We start from the raw sequence: 20851 nt of genomic DNA, 5'->3' as shown, positions 1-20851 counted from the left end.
ACCTTCGGAGAGAGGAAACTCACCCAAAGATGAGATTTGTGCAATGTTCTCTCAACCTAGCTTGATGTTATCCAGGTTGAGAGTCCATCAAGCTAGGTTGAGAGAACATTGCACAAATCTCATCTTTGGGTGAGTTTCCTCACTCCAAGGCCATCAAATCTTCACAAGAGACCACTGTTCTGTTCGTACGTCTCACATTGAATGTCAAAGTGGCCCCTAGCCCCCTACACTTATACCTAACCCTCACCTCGAGTAATCAAGTTGGGCCTACCATAGGGATACAAATACCTATCTAGGGAGAAGGCATTATGGCTAGTCAGTCTCAGTCTCTCTCTCTCTCATATATTAGCATAAAACACACCCCTTTTGCTATCGCATGCGATACTTATCGCATTTTGATAAATCCAGGCCTTAGATTGTAAGCCCTCTGGGTTACAATACTGGATTACATTCAGTACCTGAATGTAATCCACTTTGAAGCGCTGAAAAAAGTGCGAAAAGCGGAATATAAAAAAAAAATATATCTAAAAAATCATGGCTACTCTACAGCTGTGGAACTACTTTGTCCAATGGAACCTTGAATTTGTGTGCTGTTTAAAAGGTCAGTATAGTTAATTTTTATATACTTGATGTTGAAAACTTATTTTCTAGCTTTAATCCGGGTTAAAGATTCCAAAGTAGAATGGTCAAAAATTATTTAACATATGCTTTTAGTTGGGGTTTGTAATGCTTCCAATCCTTTTGTACGGGGTAGATGAGTTTGGAAATTGCTGGGATATTGTTCATGTTTTTTAAAAATTGTTTTATATTTGTATTGTTGTATCACTATATTGTTTTGAATTGTATTATAATTTTATATTCTACTGCTGCAGGCTACTTTGGATCCCTTGAGTGAAAAGTCAGGATATAAATCTAAGAATAGCATAGAACCTTGACATTTTCATGAAATGCATAGAAATGACAAACAGAATTTTCCAAAATCTCTGTTTTTATTATACAGAGTAAAATACGTCCTATAGCGAGCAACCCTGTGCCTAGAGCCATTACACAGAGCTTATACTTTTAATGCAGTACATCCGGGAGCCAGAACACAGAGTCAAGGAAGATAAGAAACCTAAGAAGAGAGCTAGTCTCGCTCTGCTAGAGCCACGAGGTGTGTATCGATTTCTGCTTCTGTCAGGATCCTAAGGGGGAAACAAGGGAAATTTCATCAGTATAAGCTTCACTTTCTCTCATAAGTACAGACGAAGAACTCAGTGGCACTCTGATACAGCTTAATATTTGCTTATATTTTCAGGTGCACATCAGAGGAAGAAAAAACAAGAAAAATAAAGAGAGAGGATGCTGGCCTGATTGTTTAGTGTAAGTGTTCTGCACTGCTCTGCAAAGGTCTTGGACTTGATTCCTGGGCCAACTTCACCCAACACGCAATATTTCCTAACTACTGGTGAACCTATATTAGTTAGCTTTCCTTGTGCTTAGCTAATAAACGTTGGCCTCTCTTGCAATGACCCCCACTAGGACACCCCTCTGATAACAAATCCATTGTTTATAAACTGAATGGCGGCCAATCAAGTCAAATAAATAATAATATCCTTAAAAGAGCAGCAATGATCACTGGTAATTGGACCATGACCTCTCACCTGGCAGCACAGTGTCAAGGTACAATCGTTTATGACAAGAGTACCCGTGAGATCATTATCCATTCTTACCATCTGCCACAAGGTGACATATCATATAACATAAGGGACATCATACTCTGCATGTATTAGCTTACATCAAGACAAAAGTGCCAGCAACTGGGTATGTACAGACATTTCTAACCCTATTATCCAAACCTATCCTTACCCCCACCTCAATTTTTGTGATTGTAATTATACCTTTACTTTTAACTTCATACCATTTCCTTTGATCTTTAACATTATTTTTGTACGTTTTAAATTTGTAAATCGCTCAGTTCCACTTTCTGTATATATGCGGTATATAAAATCCTTTTAAATAAATAAAATTTGGATATTGGCAGCTTGCATGAAACACTAATTTTAAGTGTCAGGTCTAACCACTGGATAAATGAGAAGTGGATGATGCCACTAGAATATTTTGATTTTTCCTAAATTTTAGGGCACAACACACACTTTTTTCTATAAAGTGAGAAGCTGTCTTTGACACAAAAACCCCCCACTCAAGACCTCACATATCATGCATCTGGCTTTTGTGATAAAGCTCTATTAAAGTTGCTTCCGTACCTCAGTGGCAGACATACAACCCACTGTGAACGTTAACAGATAGAGAGCGGTCTCCCTGTGCTACTTTTGTACAGGATTTCCACAGTAAAGATTTCATTTTTAAATTTTCAGTCATCTCATGCATGTAAATGTCATCAGTTGTGGCATTATGGAATACTTGTCTCCAACGTTACACGGTTTTTGATACTTGCTATTTTATTTGCTCCCTGTTTCACATGGAGGAAGTACAGAAATTCCAGGGAGCTTAGCTGTGTACTGCAATTTCCCAACTCAAACTCTTCAGAAACCAATAAAAGTCAAGTAAAAATGACAGTTTTCTCATGTCAAGTTTACTTTTTTTTTTGTTGGCACTTTTGATTAACAATGCAGTTAAAAGTCATGCACCCACTACTGGAGTGAACGGCCTGCCAGCGTATTCTGTAAACCACCCTGGGCAGTCCTTCGTTTAGAAGTTTGGTCCTGAAATTTAAGTAAATTCAATATTTCAGCACTGAAGGAAAAAGTTTCTAACAGCCACAAAAGACAAGATAATTACCCAATAAACAGGATAATCAAAGGCACAGAGATATAAAGGAACTGCATAGTTCAACACAGAACCCTTGGTAGAGGGGTTTAGACCCTCTACCAAGGGTTATTGATAGCCAATAACCCAAATACTAGGCCAGTGCTTCTTAACTGCTGAGCCAGAGCAACTTTTTTTTTTTTGCCAGTTCGCAGAGCAGCGGCGACTGCTCAGACCGGTGGCTAGCGAGGAGCTCAAGCCCCATCAGCCAAATAAGTGGCAGTGGAGGAGGAAGTAAGCAGCACAGCAGTGCACAAGCAGCTCTTCTGCTGCTTCTTTCTCCTCCAGTTGCATCTTGACAGTGGGGAGGCAGGTGGAAGGGGAGAGTGTGCCCAAGAGGAGAGAGAGAGAATTCTGGAGGAGAGGGTAGTAAAGCAAACTGGAGAAAAGGGGAGAGGAGAAACTGGAAGGGGAAGGGGGTAAGAGTGAGGGGACATGAATAACCCACTCCACCCATCTGCTAACTGGGAGGGAGAGATGATACAAGGATTTGATTAAAAAAAAAAAAAAAGAGTAGCTGGATAAACCTAAGGGTTACTGGCTTTGCAGCCACTAAGGCTACTGTAGGCAGCACTGCCATCAATGTGGCTGGGTTGAGACTGGAAAAAAAGAGACTTCAGGCTCAGGTGTCTCTCCCAACTCCACCAGCCAGCCGGTCCAGGACAAAATAAGATGGCAGCTGCCCAGTCCCTGGCATCAAAATGTTGAGAAACACTATATTGGATCACATGACCTACCCCTAATTCCCACTAGTAAAAGGTTAAATGCATTCAATGTACAAGTCACAAGAAGATTCTGTACTTCAAGCTTACCTGAATTGAGGATTGTCCAGCGTAACCACGCCAACTTCAAGCTCTGAAGGTTTAAAATCAATGGACAGCACAGTGGATAGACAGGTTAAAGCCGTCTGGAAGAAGAACACAAGAACATATCTAAAAGCTGCATGTCACACTGCTCAGACATGCCTCCAAGCCTCCAGTCTATGTGCCCGATGCATTTATCTCAAAGTCCTCTTGCCCTGTTCCCCCCTCTGGGTCCCTACACGAGCAAGGGGTTTCCATTCCAAGCAGTAATGCATATTCCATGAGCCCTCATCAAGTCAGGAAGTTTCCATCACATATCAGATCTAAAAACAGTCATTACTAACAATACAATCTTCACCTATTATTAAAAACAGTTTTCTGTTTACCCTATAAATTACAGATGTGTACCAAGCATAGAAAACATTCAGCCAGCATGACTGCATCAGTGGCTAAATATTCCAGGCTCTGTATTCTCGCCACTTATTCCCCCCTCTTTACAGACCGTCATCTTACTCCATCCCTTCTGCCAACTAGATATGCTGCTCTGATTTTCTTCTCTTAAATCTAGAGCTACTTTAAATACAGCTCTATAGCTAGACATTATGGGGCGGATTTTAAAAGCCTTGCACGCCGGTGCGCCTATGTTCCATAGGCCTACCGGCGCGTGCAGAGCCCCGGGACTCGCGTAAGTCCCGGGGTTTTGAGGGGGGCGGGGTTTCGGCCCGGGGCAGTCCAGGGGCGTGGCCGCGCCCTCCGGAACCACCCCCAGGTTGCGTCTCGGTGCGCTAGCGGCCCGCGGGGATTTACTTCTCCCTCCGGGAGGTGTAAATCCCCCGACAAAGGTAGGGGGGGTGGGTTAGATAGAGGAAGGGAGGGGAAGGTGAGGGGAGGGCGAAAGCGAGTTCCCTCCGAGGCCGCTCCGATTTCGGAGCGGCCTTGGAGGGAACGGCGGCAGGCTGCGCAGCTCGGCGCGCGCCGGCTACACGAAATCGGCAGCCTTGCGTGCGCCGATCCAGGATTTTAGCGGATACGCGCGTTTCTACTAAAATCCAGCGTACTTTTGTTTGCGCCTGATGTGCCAACAAAAGTACGCGAAGGCGCGCTTTTTGAAAATCTACCCCTATGTCTCCGTGTAACAGCAATACTGGTCCCTACATCTCAAAAGATTGGCCCAAGTGTGCTACCTTCAGCAAAAACCATCTAATGAAAAATGTCTCGCCTTAAGCAATGGCAAAAGATGACTTTTTATTTTAAGAAACTTAGGTACAGATGAATGAGATAGGGTTTTTTACATAATATTATCTTAAATTCTTGGTTTCAGCAAAAATCAAGAGAAGGGCCTCTGGTTTCCTGCAATTCCACAACTGCAACAATGGCTACCGAATGTAGACCTTGCCCGGGATTTGACAATCTCTACCGAACTGCAGAAAGCTGGCCAGCCAAGCAAGGAGCCAGAAGGCTGGGCAGGCAGACACACATGGGGTCTCGCTCCTTCCCCACCTGCCTATCTGCTGATCACCCTCCAATGGCTAAACAGGAGGGGGATCAAAGCCAGACCTGCAGTTTCACAGCCTGGAACATTGTGCCAGTGCCTGGGGTTTTACATAGTTCAAACCGCAAGCCTGTCCAGCGTGGCAGGAAAATTGCATTCTCTTCCTCCTTTGTCCAACAGGGAGGGAGAGGCAGGCTCAGGAGATGGAGAGAGAGAAGAAAAAAATAGGACAGATAAGGGAGGAAAAGAAAGAAGACCGGCAATGGGAGTATGAGAAGAAAGGGAAAGGACTAGAGATGAGTAGGAGATTAGGGAAGGAAGAGGGCACAGTTTGGGGGGCACAAAATTGGTAAGAGATGTCCAAGGTTGGTGGACAGAAGGAAGAAATGAAGGTGAGAGGCAAGGGTGATGAGATATTGGCAGGATGAGGGGGCTGAAGAGGCAAGGGGTGGAACTGGGAATCAAGAAGGATGAGCAGCGTAAGGGAGGGAAAACTGCAGGAGGGTTCAAACAAGATACAAAGACAAGAGAGAAAATAATAGTGGAGGGGTGGAGGCAGGCCAGAGAAAGCACCCTGAGGAGATAAAAGACAGGCTGTAGTAAGAGAAGATATGAGAGGAGACAGGAAGGCAGAATAAAGTGGGAAAAGAAGAATGAAAAGTACAAAAAGAAAAAATGAAATGGAGAAAAGAATGAAAGGGAACCAAAAGAGAAAAAAATAATTTAGACACACAAAGGCTGTAAAACTATTTTATAATGTTCAATGGTTTTCATATTAAATATAAACTGTATGCAAACATGACAGAACTGCTGAATTTACCCCCCTGAGCTGTTGCAGGAAATATCAAGAGTCACTCAGCAACTTGAACTTGTCCACTAATATCCCCCAACCTCCCACTCTCTCCAATTTATACACTTTCTTGTCCACCCATGTAGACTTACCTCAACTGTTTGCTCAAACGTCCAATCAAATTTCTTCTTCACTTTCTTTTCCAGGAAGCTGGTGGCCTCGGTTTGTTTGACTCCTGCAGCTGTGGCCTTAAAGCCACAATAGTAACCCGCAGGATCACATTTATATACCTGAGCTCCATGCTCTTCATCCACCCCAATCAAAATCATACCTGCAACACAAAAGAACCCAGACTGGGCACTTGTCTTTCATTTTCCTGATTGGTTAAGAACTAGGATCTGACAAATCAGCCCTCATATGTAACAGTCCCATCTGCTTCTCTAATGGAGCCCTTTCCAACACTAACCCCCATCCCGTCTACCAAATACACTATCACACCTCTGTTCCATACAGATCACTGTGAACATCGATACCCTTATCTGTAGCACCCATTTCATTTCTGGCCCTTCCCTATCAGCCCTATAATTTTACAGAGCTAGCTATTCCAACGGAAAGAACATTTGTGATTTTTGTCAATATCTGCTATTTAAGTAATATTCCTCATCACACTTCCCACATTAACTTTTGGTACCTCTTATTCCAATGCCACTCTTGAATCTTCACATTTCCATGCTGACATACAGCATATCCTATTCAAGTATTAGCCCCGATACCTTAACACTGACTTGCAGCTCACTTCAGCCGTGTATATTCACCCTCCTCATGCACAGTGTGTGCGAAGTTGGGAAGAATTCTTGCTATGATTTGAAGATTAAGATGTCAGCAGCTTTGTGTGGCAGTGAAAAGTTTAAAAATGAGAGGCCAATTATATTACTATCAAAACATAAGAGAGGGTGGGCATGCTCAGGCATCTGGATTGTCCAGAGGATCAGTTTCTCCAATTCAATTATACCTGGACTTAAGCTACTTTTGAATTCAGAGAAGAGGTGGTCTTTAACTACAGCAGATTTTGCTATGTAAATGAAGCTACAAAAGGCCGCTTCTCTCTCTCTCTCCATTTTTTTCCCTCAAGACACATTGCAGATTTATATTCGTATCAACTTCTTGGCCACATTATTAGTTTACAACAACATATGCAGTCAATACTGAGGACTGCAGTCACAGCCCCCGATCTCTGACAATGCTGTAACATCACAGGAAATTGCTCACAGAACAGACTGTAAGCTCTATGGAACAGGGACTATTTCTTATATGTATCTGTACAGTGCTGTGCACATCTAGTAACACTACAGAATTAAGTAATAGTAATACCCTACTGCAGCTCCAGTTGCTTTCCTATTTTGGGCTACATAAGAATATGAGAACATAAGATATGCCATACTGTGTCAGACCAAGGGTCCATCAAGCCCAGCATCCCATTTCCAACAGTGGCCAAACCAAGTCACAAGTACCTGGCAAGTACCCAAACATTAGATAGATCACAAGCTACTACTGCTTATTAATTACTGTCATAGCAGTTTATGGATTTATCCTCTAGGAACTTAAAAAGCACAAAGGAAGGCGAGCTATAATAGCCGTCAGGTTGTATGCAAACATTACTTGTAAAGGTTTGACTTTACAAGTGGAGATCGATGTTTGCGAACGATTCAAGACGGAACAACATAAGAGATCATACATTGCCCTATATGATCATCTTTTATCCTTAGTTTGTACACAACCAATGAACTTAAGAAGATTGATGTAAGCCCCTGAGGCAGCCGTTTTGAAACGGCGAAACTCGGCCAGAGTCGGGCTACCCTTGTGTCTCTACTTCAATAAAGGATTTAATTTTAGACTACAGGCATCTATTTTCTTCTTTTCATCCTCTAGGAACTTATCCAAACCATTTTTAAACCCCGTTACACAAACTGCTGTAACCACATCCTCTGGCAGTGAATTCCAGAGCGTAACACTTGCGCTGAGTGAAAAAAATATTTTGATTTCTTTAAATGAGCTACTTGCTAACTTCATGGAGTGCCCCCTGGTCCTTCTATTATCTGAGAGAGTAAATAACTGATTTATATTAATTTGTTCATGTCCTTCCATGATTTTGTAGACTTCTATCATATCCCCCCTCAGTAGTCTCTTCTCTAAAACTGAACAGCCTTAACTTCTTTAGCCTTTCCTCATAGGGCAGCCATTCCATGCCCCTTTATTTTGGTCACCCTTTTCTGCACTTTCTCCAGTGCAGTTATATCGTTTTTAAGATGTGATGACCAGAACTGCACACAGTATTCAAGATGCAGTGTCACCATGGAACGATACAGAGGCATTATCATATCCTCCATTTTATTTTCCATTCCCTTCTTAATAATTCCTAACATTCTGTTTGCTTTTTTGATTGCCACAGCACACTGGCCGACGATTTCAAAATATTATCCACTATGATCCCTGGATCTCTTTCCTGGGTGGTAACTCCTAAGATAGAACCTAACATTGCATAACTACAGCAAGCGTTATTTTTCCCTATATGCATCACTTTGCACTTGACTACATTAAATTTCATCTGCCATTTGGAAGCCGAAACTTCCAGTCTCACAAGATCCTCCTGCAATTCATCACAATCAGCTTGAGATTTAACTACTCTGCATAATTTTGTGTCATCTGCAAATTTGATCACCTCACTCGTTGTACTCCTTTTCCAGATCATTTATAAATATATTAAAAAGCACCGGTCCAAGTACAGATCTTTGAGGCACTCCACTGTTTACCTTTTTCCATTGTGAAAATTGACCATTTAATCCTACTCTGTTTCCTGTCTTTTAACCAACTTGCAAGCCACAAAAATCACCTCCTATCCCATGACTTTTTAGTTTTCTTAGATGCCTCTAATGCGGTACTTTGTCGAATGCCTTCTGAAAATCCAAATACACCATATCTACAGGCTCACCTTTGTCCACATGTTTATTCACCCCTTCAAAAGAAAATGTAGATTTGTGAGGCAAGGCTTCCCTTGGGTAAATCCATGTTGACTATGTCCCATCAAACCATGATTATTTAAATGTTTTGTGATTTTATTCTTTATAACAGTTTCCACAATTTCTCCTGGCACTGAAATCAGGTTCACCGATCTATAGTTTCCTGGATCAACCCTGGAGCCCTTTTTAAATATAGGGATTACATTGGCCATCTTCCAATCTTCAGGTACACTGGATGATTTTAATGATAGGTTACAAATTTTTACTAATAGGTCTCAAATTTCATTTTTTAGTTCTTTCAGAGCCCTGAGGTGTATACCATCCGGTCCAGGTGATTTACTACTCTTCAGTTTGTCAATCAGGCCTACCACATTATCCAGGTTCACTGTGATTTGGTTCAGTTGATCTGAATCATCACCTATGAAAACCTTCTCCAGAACGGGTATCTCTCTAATATACTCTTCAGTAAACACTGAAGCAAAGAAATCGTTTAAGCTTTCCACAATGGCCTTATCTTCCCTAAGTGCCTTTGATCCCTTGATCATCCAACGGTCCAACAAACTCCTTTGTAGACTTTCTGCTTCAGATATATTTTTAAAAGTTTTTATTCTCAGTTTTTGTCTCTATGGCCAACTTCTTTTCAAATTTTCTCTTAGCCTATCTGAGCAATGTCTTACATTTAACTTGCCAATGCTTATGCTTTATCCTATTTTCTTCTGATGGATCCTTCTTCCAATTTTTGAATGAAGATCTTTTGGCTAAAATAGCCTCTTTCACTCACCTTTTAACCATGCCGGTTATCGTTTTGCCTTCCTTCCACCTGTGCTTCCAGGATTTTTTTTTTTTTTTTAACAATGTCCATGCTTGTTGCACACTTTTTATCTTTGTAGCTGCACCTTTCCGTTTTTTTTTTCTATTTTTCTCATTTTGTCAAACTTTTACTTTTGAAAGTTTAGCACTAGAGCCATGGATTTACGTACTGTCCCCCTTCCAGTCATTAAATCAAATTTGATCATATTATGATCACTATTGCCAAGCAGCCCCACCACTGTTACCTCTTTCACCAAATCCTGCGCTCCACTAAGAATTACATCTAAAATTGCTCCTCTCTTGTTGGCTCCTGAACAAATTGCTCCATAAAGACTGTCTTTTATTCTAACCACAAACTTTCTCTCTCTAGCATGCCCTGATGTATTTTATCTAGTCAATATTGGGTTAATTGAAATCTCCCATTATTGCTGCACTACCAGTTTGGTTAGCTTCCCTAATTTCTCTTAGCATTTCACTGTCCGTCTCACCATTTTGGCCAGGTGGACGGTAGTGTACTCCTATCATTATTATCTTCCCCAACACACAAGGGATTTCTACCCATAAAGCCCCGGACAAAAAGCGCCATCCCGCCTCAAAGATGCTCCTCTCTGTCATTACGATGTAATTTTTTACCCTGGTATAGCACTGTCCCATTGGTTATCCTCTTCCCACTATGTCTCAAATATGCCAATTAAGTCTATGTCATCATTCACTGCTATACACTCTAATTCTCCCATCTTACTTCTTAGACTTCTGGCATTAGCATACAAACATTTCAAAGTGAGTTTTTTGTTTATATTTACATTCTGCTTTTCAGTTGACAGGGATAAATTGGAATCTTTTAGCTCAGGTCAGTTTTTAATTACAGGCACTTGGACTACTTTTCTTATTATTGGATCCTCTCTTTTGGGATGCCCTAACTCTATTGCTTCATTAGTATCCTTTGAATATACCTCCCTCTGAACCATGCACTGCTGAGTGACTGTCAGCTTTCCCCTTTGTTCTAGTTTAAAAGCTGCTCTATCTCCTTTTTTAAATGTTAGTGACAGCAGCCTGGTTCTAATCTGGTTAAGGTGGAGCCCATCCCTTCAGAAAAGATTTCCCCTTCCCCAAACGGTTCCCCAGTTCCTTACAAAACTGAATCCCTCTTCTCTGCACCATTATCTCATCCACACATTGTACCTCCTTCTTTCTGCACTCCTGATGGTAATTTATCTGCTTCCTTACTGCCATTTCTTCCCTCTTGCCCTCTGAAATTTATCCAGATACGAAGCCTCCAAGAGCTCATAGAACTGGCAAGGATGTGCCCCAAGATTAACCTGATTAATGCCGAAACTAAGCTAAATGCTTGAGCTGATCAACTGTGAACATATGCTTTCAGCAGTATGCCAGTAGCAGTTAGGAAGGGCCCCTAAGCATAGATCCCTGCTAGCTAGCAAAAATCACCATCACCCATGTCACATGGAGGAGAGTCCCATCTGCTAGAATATTTAATATGCTTACAGCAACCAAGGGGCCTCATCTCGGCATTCTGCGTGTAGACCTGAGAAATGTCTGCGATCCTTTTGCACAGCATATCCACTGGTATCTCATAACCATATTTGTACTTCCAGTTTGCAGCTTCATAGCGAGCTCTCTGCACCTGGGACCTGCTGTCAGCTGATACAAGAAAACAAAAATTGCCACTTGTTATTGCTCTTTGGAACAAAAGAAGGCTCAGATACTGTGTTCATGAAATACTACAACTGCCAATTGTGATGGTAGTTAGTATTGCAGACCTATGACCACTGGGAACAGAATACAGCACACTGTCAGCAAACCTGAACTTTCAAACAGCGAGAATTCTGTCACTGTGATTCAGTCAAAAGTGAACTAATGTGCTAGAACTGTAAAGCTCTGTATCCTAAGTATCACAAAACCATACAGTCCCCTAAACCTTTTAACCCAGTCAATTGCTCCCACTAGCCCCTCTGTGGGGTACTGCAAGAGTGTGGGCCGAACTTCTGTGTCAAGTCAATCTTCTCCCTTTCAAAAAAAATCTGCTTCTACTTTATTTCCATTTACAGCTCTTGTTGAGCTGGCATTACTGCCTTTAGCAATGAAACTTAATTGAACCATGGTTTACAAAAACATATATTTGTATCTTTTTAATCTTGTAGTTGCTGGCAAAAAAAAAAAAATCAGTCTACCCACACTAACAGATATCGATGGCACCTTTTATCCAAATAGGATCTCAATGTATTCTGTAATTTAATATTTGAGGAACACCAAATGGCAAATCTGGAAGCATATTTTTGGTGCTTGGGCTGCATGAGAGCTTCCAAACATAAAACAATGAAAAAGTTGGTAGTAGGGTCACTCAATTACAAGAATTTTAAACAAACAAGAAAAAAAAAAAAAAAAAAAAAGGATAAAATCTTGAGGATTTTTTTTTTTTAATTAAGCACTTTCTTTACTAAAGAGCCCATTACCTGTCATTCCTGTCATTACACAGCCGATAGTTTCAGTTATTCTGAATAAATGAGTAACTGTGTTGGAATCCAGTAACTTGTCCTATAGAAGGCAAAAAAAACCCAAACACTTTAGAAAATGTGTGTGTGTTGTGTATTCTCATTTGCTGGGACTTCAAGGAGAACAAACATGAAACCACATCCACTAGTTAAACCCTACCCCTGGGAAACATTGCAAATCTAACAGCTACAGTGCTTGTACATTTTTCAAATTTGATGTCTAAAAAAGTCATATCAGAATGCATTAACATAGGTGTTTATGTCATTGATTTATACAACACACTCTACACTTTCATCATGAAAGAACATTTATAAAACTTATTTCGAAAGTAATTAAAAATTACAAACCAAAATGTCTTTATTGCACAAATCTTCACAACCCTTGACTCAATACTTGGTGGAAGCTCCTTTGCAGCAGCAGTAGCAATGAGTCTTTTAGAATAAGTTTGTCAACTTTGCACAATGGTGCAGCGTTTGCCACTCTTCTTAGCAGATGAGCTCACACTCCTTCAAGCTGGCCAAGGATCATCTGTAGACTGCAGTTTTCAAGACCTGCAACAGATCTTCTATTGGATTCAGGTCTGGGCTTTGACTGAATCACTCAAGGACATTCATTTTCCTTTTGCTAAGCCACTCTGTTGCGTTTGCTTTGTGCTTAGGATCACTTTACTGCTGAGAGGCGACTTCTCCCCTGTCCCATGTCTATGGCAGACCGGAACAGGTTTTCCCTCCAGAATCTGCCTGTCCTTTGCATCAACCATCTTCCTCTTGATTTTTACAAGTCTCCTCATCCCTGCTACTACAAAGCATCTCCACAACATAATGCTGCCACCATCATGCTTCGATGTAGAGATGGCATTAGAGTGATTTGCTGTGTTTGTTTTACACCACCTACCGTGTTTCCCCAAAAATAAGACATCCCCCAAAAATAAGACCTAGTAGAGATTTTGCCGAATTCTTAAATATAAGACCTCCCCCGAAAGTAAGCCATCCCTTGTAAACAGGGGCGGATTGACCTATCGGGGGATCGGGCTTCCCCCGGTGGGCCGGTCAATCCTGTGACGTCATTTTTTTATTTTTTTTGAAATAAAGTTTCCAGGGGCAGACGCGAGCAGTGGTATCCGGAGGGGAGCCGATGCGCCCGGGCGCAAGGAGGCTCATGCGGCCGCTGAGCCTCCTTTCCCGAAGAAAAAGATTGCGTTCAAACGGCTGATGCTCTTCCTCCTTCCTGCCTGTGCGCCCCGGAAGTAAACATTGCCGGAGCCGCGTGGGCAGGAAGGAGGAGGAGCATCAGCGTGTGCAGAAGAGGAGGAGCCGCTGCGGGCTGCTGCGAATCCCAAGTCGCAGCGGCCCAAGAAGAGGAAGAGGCCCGGTAGCAGGGCCGAGGAAGAGGCCCGGTAGCAGGGCTGCCGCGGCCCGAGAAGTTCAGGGCTGCTGCAGAGCCCATCCTGTGGCGACCTGCGAAGAGGAGGCCCAGAGGCGAGAGAGAGGCTGAGGGTCTGTAGAGGGTGTGTGCGTGCGTGTATGAGATGAGTTAAGAGATTGTGTATGGGAGTGAGGATCTGAATGTTTGCAGAGGCAGCATGTGAGAGCCTGTGTGTGTGTGAGAGAGACAGTGTGTGACGGTGAGAGCCTATGCTTGAGAAAGACAGCATGTGGGAGCGAGAGAGAGCCTGGGTGTGTGAGAGAGTCAGACAGCATGTGCCAGTGAGAGACTGTGTGTATGAATGATTGTATGAGAGAGAGCATGTGACAGTGAGAGCCTGTGTGTGTGTGTGAGAGAGAGAGAGAAATGCATGTGAGAATGAGAACCTGACTGTGTTTGAGGGAAGAAGATGGAGAAAAAAGAAATATGGAAGAAAAAAGGACAATATAAAAGGAAATGGCAAAAAAATAAGAAAGGGAAGGTGGAAAAAAAAAAAAGCCTGTGACCAACCGATTAGAAAACTAACATCAGCCAGCAAAGGTAAAAAAAAATAAATTACTTTTTAGTGTTTGGCACATGTAATCTTTGGGAATGTGCAAGAATAGCACTTTCTCTATGCGGATCTCACAATGTACGAGATCAGCATGGAGAAAGTGGAAGCCCACGGGGCCTGCACAGAGGAGGCAGCAGAATGGGCTTCAGTGTCAGTAGCAGCAATCGGCGCCTCCCCAATAGCCATGTGGCAGCAGTGACAGTGGCAGCAAGATTACTGACATCTGGGGATGGTGGCAGTACCAGTTGGGGGACCCCTTCCAAGCAGTGTGCAGAGGTTCAAAAGCAGCAGTCAGCCCAAGCTGACTACCATGAATGCTGCACACTCTTACCTCTCTCTGACAGCACACTGGTGGGACATGGCTGACGCAGGGGCAGCCAGCAGCTCTACAGTATTAGACATCCCCTGAAAATAAGGCCTAGTGCATCTTTGGTAGCAAAAATTAATATAAGACACTGTCTTATTTTCGAGGAAACATCATGTAGCATGGATATTTCGGGGAAATATCATGTAGCATGGAGACCAAAAAGTTCCACTTTGGTCTCATTAGGCCACACAACCTTCTCCCACATGTATGCAGCTTCCCCCTAAGTGTTTCTTTATAAATGCTATGCAAGTCATTATACTGCTGGTCTTCACCAATGGCTTCCTTCGTGCCACCCTCCCATACAGGCCTTCTTTGTACTGTAATATTGAAAATGTTGACAAATCACATTTGCCACAGTTTCAGCCAGAGAACAAATCCTTTTAAGTAATCTTAGGCCTCACGGTGGCCTTCCGCAGCAGTTTCCTTAATCCACGGTTACTGATTTTGGAGGGATGGACTGATTGCAGCGGTGTCTTGGTGTTGCCAAACTATTTCCACTTTACAATGAAGGACCTGTCAGTGCCTCAAGGGATATTCAAATACATTGAAATGTTCTTATAGCCTTCCCCCAATCTGTACTTTTGAATAACATTATCCCAGAATTCTTTCAGCAGTTCCTTGTTTGGCATATTTTGACATTTACTTCAAATTCACTTCATACAAGAGAAACAGCTTGATTCTTCAGTCAGGATTATTTGAATCAGCTCAACTACTGTGATTGGACACAGGTGGGCTCTTATTTGGGCCTTGTAAGGCAATTGTTTGAACTGGAGCTAATTTGGGTTTGCTATGACAAAGGGTATGAAGACTTTTGCAATCAAGAATATTTTTTTACTCTTATTGACTTTGGAAACATTTCTATAATTGTTCTTTCATAATAAAAATGTAAAGTATGTTGGGTAGATCAGTGAAACAAACTCCTATTTTGATACATTTTGTTTTGTATTTTTTAGACAGCAGGATGTAAAGACTTTTCAAGACACTGTAGATGTCAAGTACTGGATGCGTTTCTTAAAATGTCAGCAGAAGTCTACTTTGGTGGTCTTAATCCTGTAATGTTTGTACTGTATGATATAAAAAGCAGTACTCTTATATAGCAAAGTAACTTCCATGAAAAAAATTCAAATGAGAAGAAAGTTTCCCTCAGGTAGCTGCTTGTTGGGAGCATGAACTGTGTGATATAGAAACATGGCGATATCATTTGATGATGTGAAAAGTAGTGAGAGGTTCAGATACCCGATAAGATGATAGTATGTCCCAAAGAAGGTCAGGAAAAAATATGGAGCAGCATGAAGGAGATAGAGCAACACGACATCCCCAGCTCAAATAAGGCATTTTGCAAGCTTGTTGCCTTGAATAAACGCTTGTTGATCCAAAGAAGCATGCTGGCTCGGTTAAAGTAATGAGCACCACACTCACACCACAGCAGCATTTTCTGTATTTGTCTGTCAATTTTACTTACAGGCACTTTTTTCTGTGTGACGACTACAGCACAGTCTTTTCCGCGTACAGCTACTGATGTAAGGCCGCCTTGGTTGATTGCCTTAAAGGCATATTCTGCAAAACACAAACAGCAGTCACTACCATAATGGAAGAAACTTGTAAAGCTGAGGGCATCCATTTATCTGCATTGATTTCTTTAAAGCCTCACAATTCTACAACTGTTTTATGGGAATTGATGGTGCATTTTAATACCATTTCTTCAATTAAAATATAGTTTTACAATGGTATGGAATAAAATCAGATACAGAGAACAAAACCATGACAGTGCTCTTTCAGATTACTCTCGGAGATCTACCTGCTCAATGCCACATTCTTCCATGCTGGTGGAAAAAGCACTAAACACTACTTTCCTAGGGATATGTGCCTGCTAATCAACAGCAGTCACCACTCTATGACAAAGCTCTGGGCTGCTCACTTAGCCTGACCCATAACAGGGTAGAGAAAGAGGGTAACAATGCTGCCCCCCCCCCCCCCGCAAACCACACTGCACCCCAAAAAAAACTAAAACAGGAAGATTAAGAGCATTACTCAAAAAGGATTTTTCCATTCTGTGCCTATGGAAAAAAACAATAATTGAATAAGACTCTAGGAGAGTAATTTTCAAAACAGCCCACAAAAGGAAGCTGGAAAAAATATGCCCAAGTTACATACATTTTCAAAGTATTCATAAGTCTGCTTAGAAAAATATCCCACCAGAACTACCATCACAAGTTACATCTGCTATTTGGTGCACACACATTTTTCCTAAAGTTACATGCATACGTGCAAATTTTATAAAGTACGTGTGTAAATCCAAACCCCTCTCCTCAGTCTGTGTAGTCTTACACATGAACATGACATACATGCAAAGATTCCCCCTAATATCAAGCAGGCAATTTTATAAAATGGCACTGCCAAAATGTTCGTTATTTTTTTAGGTGAGGTTAATAAGCAAGAGGTTGCTAACATCCTGGGATATGCTGCGCTAGAGCTTTAACGCTCACGTTAATTATCGCAATGTGTGTTAAAATGTGTTTTATCGTTGAAAATAACACTATAATGTGATGTGTAATCAGGCTAGGTTAAGGTGTAGTTATTCAGTGCGAAACTGGCAGCGAAAACACAGCATACCTTTTGCTGTCGGTGAAGTCTTCGCGGCGTCAGCCCCGGTGCCACCCCCGACTCCTCCTCTTCCGGGGCTGACGCCGCCCCAATCTTGGTATCACACGCGATAAAGGACTTTTCGCGTGCGAAATGTCCCTTGTCGCATGCGATCCGCTTGGAAAATGACCCCCTATGTGTTGAGGTTAATGGAAAATTTGCCTAGCCATGACCCCTTTTTCTAACGTGGGCATTAGGCTTGCTATAAATATAGCAAAAATGATAAATCTAGGCCTGAGATAGCATGGTTTCACCAGAAGTCAAACAAATCTAATCAATTTAATTGACTGTGGGACCAGACAGTTATATTAGGGAAGAACACTATATGTAGTGAATTTGGACTTCAGGAAAAGCCTTTGATACAGTTATGCATAGATATGGGTCCTAAAGTGACTGACTGGGTTAGAAATTAGTTGAGTGAGAGGCAATAAAAGGTAGTGATAAACTGAGTTCACTCTAAGAAAAGAGGTGCTACCACTTGTATACCACAGGGATAGGTCCTCAGTCTAGTTCTCCAACATTTTTTTTGTCAGCGATTACTGCAGAAGGGCTACTGGGAAATGTTTGCCCTTTTTCAGATGATACGAAAATCTGCAATAGGGTGGACACCTTGGAAGATGTGGAAAACATGAGGAGGGATCTAGTGAAACTTGAGGAATGGTCTAGAGTTGGCAATTAAAATTTAATTCTAAAAATGCAAGCTCATGCGTGTGGGTTGCAAAAACCAAAAGAGAGCGGTCCAGTAAAGGGGTGAAACTCTTTTGTGCACAATACAAGAGAGGGTTTGGGGGGTGATCATATCTGATAATCCCAAAGGTAGGTAAATAGACAAGGTGATGGCAAGAGCCAGAAGGATGCGCTTTAATGAATAGACAGAGGAATAGCAGTAGGAAAAAGGAAGTGATAAGGCCTCTGTTTAAGTATCAGCAAAACCTGATTTGGAATACTCTGTACAATACTGGAGACTACACCTTCAAAGGATATAAACCAAATGAAATCAGTCTAGAGGGCAGCTATAAGATGGGTCAATGGTTTTCATCATAAAGTGTATGGGACAGACTTCAAGATCTAAACATGTGTATTCTGGAGGAAAGGGGTTATAAGTGTAGGGTTTTAGCAGTGTTGAATTTCAGCCTGATTGTGCTTTTTCTAATGTTTCCTTTCATCATTTTTTATTTAACCTACTTACGTGTCCCTCCAGTCATTCCTCCTTAACATAGCACAGTGCTAGAGGTCTGCCCTGGGCTGTGGCTGCTGCTCTACTTGAGACGCATTCTGGGTGCTACCGACAGCTCCTCTCATTAACAGGTACTACATTTTAGGCATCTAGGCAACCCAGTACCCAGTGCAGTTCCAGTGTTCTATAAACTGTCAGAAAAATCACCAGGACTACAAAGGAAAATATATAAAAAGATATCCCTGCAGAATCTCATGAGACAAATCTTACAGGCTGCTTTCAGAAGTGTTTAAATGTTAAACTACCACCTTTGAACAAAGTTGCACCTGCCTTGGAACATGCTCTCATTTTTACAACTAATAGTAAATTCTATTGTAAAACAAGACATAACTAAAAAGAGCTAAAGACATAACACAGTGCTCACTAGTGGTGCAAAAATCACATGCATAAAGTCTCCTGGTTGGGGGGGGGGGGGGGTTTCCTAAAAATCGGTGCCTGCTGCTAATATGGGTAGAGCTGCTGCCACTGTAGTGAACCTGAGCCCAGAAGCTACAACCTGGACCCAACTGGAGTTAAAGCTGCTGCAAATGGGCCATGAAGAACCTTTGCAGCTAGCCCAGGCCTGTAGAAAGCCAATGCGCCCGAGAGCTACTCCCTAGCCACACAGGAGGGGGAAGGAAGAGGGCATAAGGCTAAAGAAAGAGGAATGGGAGTGGGGCAAGCAAAAAGTATTAAATCCAAAAAAAAGAGGCAAAAAGAAAGACCAAAGGTGAATGCTGCCCCAACCCCAAACAAAAAGAGCAAGAAGAGGAAAAGTCATAAAAATGAAAATTTTGCCTTGGTTCCTACAAATGTTCTAAATATTTTTCAACCCCTGTTGCTCATATTCAAAATGATCCTTTGGTTCCAATTATTTTAGAATGAGAGACAAATGGGTGATATGAACTCAAGTCAACCAGGTTTGCAATTTTATTTATAGGAAGGAGGAAAGCAACTGGATATGTTGCAGCACAATTTCTTCCAAGGGAATCGTCTTTTCCTTCTTAAGCGATCAGCTTTCTGAGTGTAGTACAGCATCTCGTTTCCTTCCAACAGTGAAAAATTCAATAGGCTAGCGTGAGTGTCAAAGATATAACCCTTCATGAGCACTGACAATCTAAAAATAATCACTTGTCTCAGACATTAGGACACCATTATATGTATGCATGGAAATAAAGGCTTGTACAGTAATTAGTGAATAATCAAGAAGCCTTCATAGAGTATGCAGAGACATAGGTACTCTGAAAGAACCACAGCCCACTTCCAAGTCCTCCCCTTGCTGGTCTATATTTCTGGTCACACAGAAAATAGCTCATGCAGGTGCTACATGGGGGAGAAGGAGATGAGCCAAGGACACTGCATGATCTTTGAATTCCTTTATCCCACCCCCCACCCCACTAGCTGGCCCACATCAGTTAGCTCTTCTGTGCCATACTGGCATGCCTTTTTCTGCCACAAGCTTACCAGATTTTTGGCAGGCAGATATGAGATATTTGCTCCCATGGCACTAATAGAGATTGCAATGAGTACGCAGTTTAGAAGAGATCTGGAGAAATCTCCTGGTGAAACGTTTTACCAAACTAGACTCAAAATATGTAATGCTCTGATACCTGAGAAACATTCTTTAATTAAAAAGTACATAAAGTACAAAACAATAGTACAACAACAGCCTCAGTTTACTTATTTATTTGCTTATGGCTTTTCATTGTTAGTTCAAGGTGAGTTTACATGTAAACTGTTGCAGTTGTACTGTTGTTTTCAATATAGGTCCAGAAACAATACAACAAATTGTGTAAGTGATCCGATTTAACTCATCTGGCAATTGACCTGCCAAGAAAAAGAAACACTAGAAAACGCAAAATCAGCCGATCAAAGTCAGCTTTTCCCAGAACATAAATCCTTTCTATGTGGCACATACAGCCATAATACTCTGAATTGGGCCAAGATTCTTTGCATCAATTAATTTTCTTTTTCAGAAAATAAATTGTATTGGTCTTACAGATGTTATTTTCTGCTCCGTTTCTTCCTTTTCTCTCATTCGCTTTCACTTTCTCTGCCTGTTTTTGTCTCATTTTCATTCTCCTTCCTTTTTATTTCTGTTTCTTTCTTTTTCTCTTTCCTTCACTGAATTTTTCATACCTTTCCCTCTCTTTTCTCCTACCCCTTCCTCCTCTCCTTATCTATCATGCTATCCCCTCTCTCCTTATTCTTTTTCATCCTACTCTTCTCTCCTCCCTTCTAATCACCTGCTGTCTACCCAACCTCCTTCTCTTCCAGAGCAACAGCCCCATAACAACTCCAAAAACATGTCATGTCCCAGCAGCCACATAAACAAAAGGAACTATAGTGCTTGCCTTTAAATCCCTTTGCATCTATGGTGTACAAATAAACAGTTGTTGACTTCCTGTCTACATCT

General features: G+C 41.7%; 1 protein-coding gene across 2 annotated transcripts in view; it reads right to left on the bottom strand.

Annotated features, from left to right (window-relative positions):
- Positions 1 to 970: 970 nt before the first annotated feature.
- The window catches only part of PSMA6 (proteasome subunit alpha 6), a 21466-nt gene continuing 1585 nt past the window's right edge, over positions 971 to 20851 (bottom strand). For both annotated transcript variants that reach the window (XM_029598961.1, XM_029598962.1), the window contains exons 2-7: positions 16039 to 16133; positions 12192 to 12273; positions 11224 to 11379; positions 6046 to 6224; positions 3621 to 3715; positions 971 to 1184 (exon numbers count right to left, since the gene is read on the bottom strand). In XM_029598961.1, coding sequence (XP_029454821.1) covers positions 1127 to 1184; positions 3621 to 3715; positions 6046 to 6224; positions 11224 to 11379; positions 12192 to 12273; positions 16039 to 16133 — 665 coding nt within the window. In that variant the 3' untranslated portion in view covers positions 971 to 1126. The remainder of the gene's footprint in view (positions 1185 to 3620; positions 3716 to 6045; positions 6225 to 11223; positions 11380 to 12191; positions 12274 to 16038; positions 16134 to 20851) is intronic.

The sequence above is a fragment of the Rhinatrema bivittatum genome, chromosome 4 (assembly GCF_901001135.1).
Source record: "Rhinatrema bivittatum chromosome 4, aRhiBiv1.1, whole genome shotgun sequence".
Taxonomy (NCBI): Eukaryota; Metazoa; Chordata; class Amphibia; order Gymnophiona; family Rhinatrematidae; genus Rhinatrema; species Rhinatrema bivittatum.
This window is presented reverse-complemented; position numbering and strand designations above follow the sequence as displayed.